Genomic DNA, 6,870 nt, shown 5'->3' with positions numbered 1-6,870 from the left:
GTCATCTCACCATGGCAAACAGGCAGATGAGTCCACAAGTAAGCCTCGTTCCTCAGCTGCAAACGTTTGAGAATCCCCCAGCTAGCTTCTGTTTTCTGCCTGCTTCTGGGTGGGGAACAACTGGTGGAAGAAAACCCAAGGAATCCATCTGCAGAATCTGAGAATTAGCTTGGGATAGTCATAAAAGGCTGTCTGGCAGCCAAGCGTTGCTCAAGGAGCCAAGTCCAGGTTATGCACACGTCCTTAATTTAGTCATTGCTTAATATTATATGAATGGTAAACTGCAACCTTCAAAATAGTCTCCTAATATAAATTCACAACAAACATCCTTGGGATCATTTTCAAAGAAAAGTTGTTGAATGAAAATCAGCAAGGCATCGTCTCTGAGGCTTTGAGGATGTGCTGATTGCTTTAATAAAAGGCAACTGAGCCAGAAAGGCTCTCTGCCAGGGAATTCTCCGTGATCTGTCTTTTGAGGGCTAATATCCTCAAACAAGACCACCTTATGTCAACTGCTTTTAACCACAGCCTCCTGGCTACCAAAGGAATACACCAAACATCGCAATGACTAGTAAGCGTGTGGAGGCAAAGCAGACAAAGCCCCAGGAGCGGCACGCGTGGCTAGGCTTTATGCACCCACTACACAGCTCCTGCACCACCACACAACTCCTGCAGCATCTCACAGCCATGTGTGCCCCTGGGGCAGGTAGGTTTGTCCTGGGGCTGAGGTCGGGGCGTGCTCAGCTGAGAGTGGCTGCCTGTGGCAGTGTCTCTAAAGCACCCTGTGATAAGCAAGGGGCTCAGCGTTGCTGCTTTTCCTGTGTTGTTCCATTTCCTGGCCACGTCCTACACTGCAGACCTCCAGGCCAGACGAAATACCTCTGTGTCCCTATGACGGGATGTTGGAAATGCCTGGGCACTTTCCCTGGGAGCTGGGCAGCACCTGGAGCTCTGGGCTGGCTCCTTCCTTGCCTGCGGCACTGCTGGCCTCTAGCCCGGTGTATCTGCATCATCTCACCAACGATTCACTATCCTGCATCTTGGATGGGGTTTCCAGGCCAAATTGTAGGGGAGAATAGCTCACCTGGCCTTCTGCCCACCTGGGCAGCCAGCGGCTCAACACCAGCCCTTGGCTGCCTGACCCCAGGGACTATGAGCCTGGGAGATAGCTGAGCGGCAGAGAAGGTGGCTGGACCCCGGCGCTGGACCTGACCTCCTGGACGGCCATCTGCATATTCAGAAGTCGTTCCCAGCCGGTTGGCTGCCTCCAGCCTCCCCACTCCCTCTTTAAAGGACCTGAGCGCAGCGGGAGGACACACTGGAGCTGCCTCTGGGCCATCCCGCGCCCCCTCGGCCCTCCAGCCGCCTGCCCGCAGGCACTGTGCACCCCTGGAGCCAAGGTGAGTGGGGCAGAGGGGTGCGAGCGGCTCGGGTCAGGGACTGCTCTCTGAAGACAAAGGGATGCGGTGGCTGGGGAAGGCTCTAGGGGGGATATTTGCAGTGCTGGAGGGGTGGCAGGCTGCTCCACGCGTGTCTCTCCCACGGAGGAGCCCACGTTGGGTGACTCCCATTTTGGAGAGGACACACTTGCCTTCTTTTCTGAGCATCTTTGTTTCATTCCTTGGTCTTTTTCTTCAGGTAAGGGGAGCCTTGCCTGCTTTTTAGTGTTTTGGAAGGCGAAACTAGTAAAGAACCAAAGTACACATCTGCTAACTCAGCGGGGAAAGGGCTGCATCAGCAGGAGCAGTTTGCTTGGGGCAGGACCTCCTGGTCCTATGGTGGTGGGAGGCTGAGGGAGGGAAGCTGAGGCCACCCATGGCGAGGTGCCATGGCCTGGGACCGCAGGCTCTGCTCCTGTTCTCCAAACCTCTGGCAGAAAGATGGTGGTGCTGGAAGCCTTAGGCAAGTGGAGGACTTCTCGCAGGTCTGAGTTGATCTGCTTATGAGAGGTGTGTTGCCCTGAGTTTCTGGGACTAGGAAGCCTCAGCACAGGGGATGGGTAAGCTCCCTGACCTTGCTGTTGAACACAGAGGAGGTGAGAAACTGTGATCAAGTGCCACAAGAAGGTGTTTCTGTAACAAACTGATGCATCCAAAAGTGAGGCTGCAGGAGCAGCTGTATTGCGCCCATGCCATGCGGAAAGGCTTAAAGATGGATGGAATCTATGACTGCGTTGCGTTTGCTGCATGGCTTTGTCGGAAGCGGCTGGCCGGCTAAGAGGCAGCCGCAGGCAATGGTGAAGCTCGTTATTCAAGGGTGGGGGGTGATGCTGTGAGCTGCCGGCACCCCGGCCTCACGCTGGCTGCAGGTAAACCGAGTAGTTAGAACGTCCCTCACGACAGACTGTTAGGAAGATGAAATCCTAATGGTTGGGAGCGGTTGGGAGACAAGACGGGAGAGCAACAAGTGGTTTTGGACAACCCAGAAAATACTCTGCAAAAGGTAGAGCTCTCCAGATACCTGCCTGGAATAAAGGCTGCTTGAAGAAAGGCAGCCTGCTAAAAACCAGTGGGTTGCAACCCCCATTTTCTACACTGCTTAGTACCCTGGGGGACTCACCGTAGGGCAGGCAGTCACGGGGACAAGAGGGTGATGGTGTTGAAAATGAACAAACGTTACTCAGTGTAGCGAAAGAATCTCAGACACTTTAAAGGTGTCTGGAAAAGACATAAACCATCCTACTTCAGGGATGCAAAGCTACTGCTAATTAAAGTGGATGAGGAAGAAGCATCCCAGCGGGATGGGTACTCTGTAATTGCGCAGGATACGAGCTTTTGCGCCGCCTTTTGCAAAGCCATCCGAGCGAGCGAGCAAGCGGAGGGGGTGGATCCCTGCCTGGAGTCAGCATGACAATTTTAAGCCAGGGGCTGCTGGCTCAGTAGTTTTTCCTCTTCTCTGGTAATCCCGTCCCCATCCCCATTCCTTTTATTCTGTGTTTTAACAAGTGCTTAGGAGCACTGTGCTGTGTTAGCTTGAACATCCCAGTGTGTCCGGCTCGCAGCAGGTCACATCACACTTTCTCCCTCGATGTGTCCCCTCCCACCAGCCTGTTCGTGCCACCCCACCCCCTCCAGCACTGCTGCCCATCACCGTGCCCTCGGGGCTGTGGCAGCAGGTGCTGGGTGCCAGCAGAAGCACGCAGCAGCCATGCCCTGGCCCAGCCATGCCACGTCGTGAATGCATTCGCCAGGAATGTATCTGCTGTCCCCGTGCCCTGCCGGTGCTCAGGAGCACCCAACACCTTTGCCCAGGTGTGCGTGGCAGAGGGCTCTGTCTAAAGCTCACCACCCTTGTACCTGAGTCCACGAGCCCAGAGGGGAGTCTCCCCGAAGGCCTCCGGTGCAGGCACAGCTGGCAGTGCAGGAAGTCCACACTGCTGGGCCCAGCCAGGGCTCAAACCATGTGAAATGAACTCTGGGCACCATGAATGGCTGGCTGGTAGGTGACAGTTGGGACAGTGTCCAAGGACTTGCTGCTGTCATGCAACGCTCAACAGCCTGCTAACAGGTTTGGCAGTGCCAGAAGCAGGAAATGGTCTAGGAACAGGGATGCCCTGGGTATCTGGGAGGAAAATCTCTGGTCGTGAGCATGCAGAGCTGCTGTATGATGTCCTGCCCGCTGACGTTTCTTGCTCTTTCTCCAACTCCACACCTCTAGCAGGCTGAAACCTTGAACACCTAGGAAGCCTGCCAGTCTATCACTGGAAATGATCCCAAACCAGCGGAGGGTCAGCTCTCCGCTATTGAGGCAGGAAGAAGAGATGGTGGATGGCAGCACTGTCCCTGAGCAGGACAGAGACCGTGCGACTTCACGGCATAGCCAGGGGCTGAAGACAGAGCCCTGTTTCCAGACTGACTCCCTCTTGCCTTCCCCCAGCACATCCCTGATATCACAGCTCCTCAGCCACTCGATGGTTGGCAGGAGCCTGGATCCTTGCATCCTCTTCCCTTCTTCCCAGGCAGTGGCCCTGCCTCAGGACTACGAGTGTGGTGCATCTCCTGCAGAAGAAGTGCAAGCCCTGGCTTTCCCGAGGACCCGTGCCCCAGCTTCCATGCCCAGTGCTGGTGACAGGGACCAGCTTTCTGACCAGCACCTACGAGCCAAGCGGGCCAGGGTGGAGAGCATCATCCAAGGCATGAGCCTCCCGCCAGCCCTCCCGGCATTTGGCAGCAGCCTGGAGACAGCTTTTGGGCATGAGAGGGAGAGGGGTGGCGAGATGCACCGGGAGAGGAAGAGGAAGCCGAGGGTGCCTCAGCAGGGCGTGGGGGCAGCTGGACGAGTGGCCGTTGTTGGGGGCAGCCCATATGCCGAGGGCTGCCAGCAGCTGAAGGAGCAGCTCTGCTTTTTAGAGCAGCAGCTGAGGAGGCTTCAGGAGAAGTTCTTCCAGGTCTACGACTCTGGGGACGCTCCCCAAACCCAGGAGGGTGGTGAGAAAGCGTATCCACTGTCTGAGAAGCCTGGAGACAGACTAGACAAGGACAGTGCCACTGCCACCAATGACCCATGCAAAGTGCCTCTCTGGAGGAGCATTCTAGAGGTGCACGGGCAGGAGGAGGACGAAGGCAGAGGTGGTGCAGATGGCTTGCCCTCAGCTGCAAGGCTCCTATCGCAGGCACTGAAGCACGAGCTGGCCGGGGTGATGTCCCAAGTGGTGGACTCTGTCCTGAAGACCGTGTGGCCGAAGACAGCCAGCCACCTCCTGCAGCAGTGCGGCAGCCTCCCGGTTCTGGGGCCAGGTGCCAGGAGAGAGTATTTTGCTGCTGGGAAATGCAGAAAGCCACTTGCTAAGCCGTCCCCCATGAAAGCGCTGGGCTCGCTGGGCTTACCGGGCTCACCTCAGCCTGAGGCTCTGTCAGTAGCTTCAGGGAAGAGCCCAGGCTCTCCTGCTGGCTCCTTCAGTTCCAAGGGGGTCAGAAAAGCCTGTCAGGTACCCAGCGTGGGTTATCCGCTGCGCTCAGCTAGCCCTGTCCAGGACAGCCAGCTGCTGAGCGAGCTACTGGGCTGTGGACAGCATAGCCCCTGGGGCAGTGGCTCCCATGGGAGCCCCTCTGCTCTGGAGAGGGGTCCTCTGGAGCCCCTTGACTTGCACTGGGGAACTGTCAATCTGAGGTCATCAGTCATGAGACAGCAGCATCAGCAGCATCCCGTGCCCCTGAGCCCTGCTGACGTGGAGAGCCTGGCACTGCTGCCAGCTGGCAGGGATGGCCACGGGGAGCTTCAGGCAGCGATGGACGGGGTGCCCTTCATCTCCACCCATATATCCTTTGGGGGCAGCTGGAGAGGTCCCTGGGCTTGGACATGCTCCCCTCGTCCTGTGGAGCCACAGCTTGGCACAGCCCTTGCTGGTCTTTCCAGGGCCAGGGTCCTCCCTGCTCCACAGGAGCTAAAAAGGGGTGGGCAGGGAAGGGTTTCTGAGTCATGGAGGGCCACGGCTGCTCCTCAGGGTTGGCTAGATGCTGTAGCATAACTGGGAGTAGAAGCCAGGAGCTCGCAAGCCTGCTCTTAGGCCTTCCTGGCTGTCGGGTCATCCTATGCCAGAACAGGTGTCTCCTGGATATCTCTGTTCCCAGCAGCCTGGGAAGTGCCGTGAGGAGCGGCAGCTTCTCTGAGGATGCCAAAGGGAAAAGCCAGTGGCTGCCCAGCTGGGGACAAACCCCCTCCATCCTGCTGTGGGGCCATGGTGGGTGGTTATCACAGGTACCAGGCACGTGGATGCCAGGGCCGGCACTCAGGGACGCGCTGAGCCGGTCGGGCTGCTGCGTGCAGGCTTTCCTTGACCCCGAGGCAGATCCAGGAGGCGCTGACCCCCAGCCATCTGAAGAAGGCCAAGCTGATGTTTTTCTTCACCCGCTACCCCAGCTCCACTCTGCTGAAAACCTACTTCCTTGATGTGCAGGTAAAATGGCAGCACCTGGTGCCAGCACCGGGCAAGGCTCCCGTGTGGCATGGCACCCAGATGCAGGGCTGGTGGGATCTGAATCTCAGCAGGGAGAAGCACCACGGACACCCCCATGTCACGGTCCTGACTGGTGCTTTTGCACCCCTGGGGTAGGGCTGGTTTTGGGGCCAGGCCAGCAGCGCGGGGCTGGGCTTGCGGGGGTCAGGAGGCTCCAAGCTGGCATTAACGCCTGTCCTCTGTCTCTCCTCCCGGCAGTTCAGCCGCTGCATCACCTCCCAGCTTATCAAGTGGTTCAGCAACTTCCGAGAGTTTTACTACATCCAGGTGGAGAAGTTTGCCCGGCAGGCTTTGCTGGAGGGCGTCACGGATGCCGGTGCCCTCCGAGTCTCCCGGGACTCGGAGCTCTTCCGTGCCCTCAACACGCACTATAACAAGGGAAATGACTTCGAGGTGAGGAGGGGGAGGCAGGGGCAGGGGTGGCGAGGCTGGTGGTGTCTGCTGGGGTGAGGGGGAGCCAGGGGCCTGATGGTGCTGTGGGCTGATGCCCATCTCATCGCAGGTGCCGGGGCGGTTCCTGGAGGTGGCCAGTCTGACGCTGCGGGAGTTCTTCAGCGCCGTCAGGGCAGGCAAGGATGCTGACCCCTCCTGGAAGAAACCCATTTACAAAATCATTTCCAAACTGGACAGTGACATCCCGGAAGGGTTCAAAGCTGCTGGCTGCTCCCAGGAACTGCTCCGCAGCTGAGTCTTCACGAAAGCAGCTCCGAGGCTTGTGTGCAGCCACCATGTGCTAAGCACCTCCTGGGTACTCCATACAGCATCCATTATTCTGACTACTTTCTCTCTGTCCTGGCTCCTTGGGTAAGGTCTATTGCTTGCCTCAGACGCTGGGATTTTATGCTGTGTGTTTTATTCCCCAGCTCAAAGCCAGTGGGGTCCTGCTGGAGACCCACAGAGAAGGAGGGATGGAG

The 6,870-nt window shown here is 57.7% G+C and overlaps 1 protein-coding gene across 1 annotated transcript; it reads left to right on the top strand.

The window, feature by feature from the left end:
• The first annotated feature begins 3,423 nt into the window (after positions 1-3,423).
• PROX2 (prospero homeobox 2) lies at positions 3,424-6,644 on the top strand. Its single transcript, XM_086613620.1, is given in 6 exon segments — positions 3,424-3,438; positions 3,752-5,278; positions 5,281-5,393; positions 5,767-5,896; positions 6,155-6,349; positions 6,459-6,644. Coding segments are annotated over 6 exon segments (2,166 nt in total).
• The last annotated feature ends 226 nt before the right edge of the window (positions 6,645-6,870 follow it).

The sequence above is a fragment of the Tauraco erythrolophus genome, chromosome 6, assembly GCF_009769465.1.
Source record: "Tauraco erythrolophus isolate bTauEry1 chromosome 6, bTauEry1.pri, whole genome shotgun sequence".
Classification (NCBI taxonomy): domain Eukaryota; kingdom Metazoa; phylum Chordata; class Aves; order Musophagiformes; family Musophagidae; genus Tauraco; species Tauraco erythrolophus.
The sequence above is the reverse complement of the archived record's forward strand: the minus strand, read 5'-3'. Positions and strand labels throughout refer to the sequence as shown.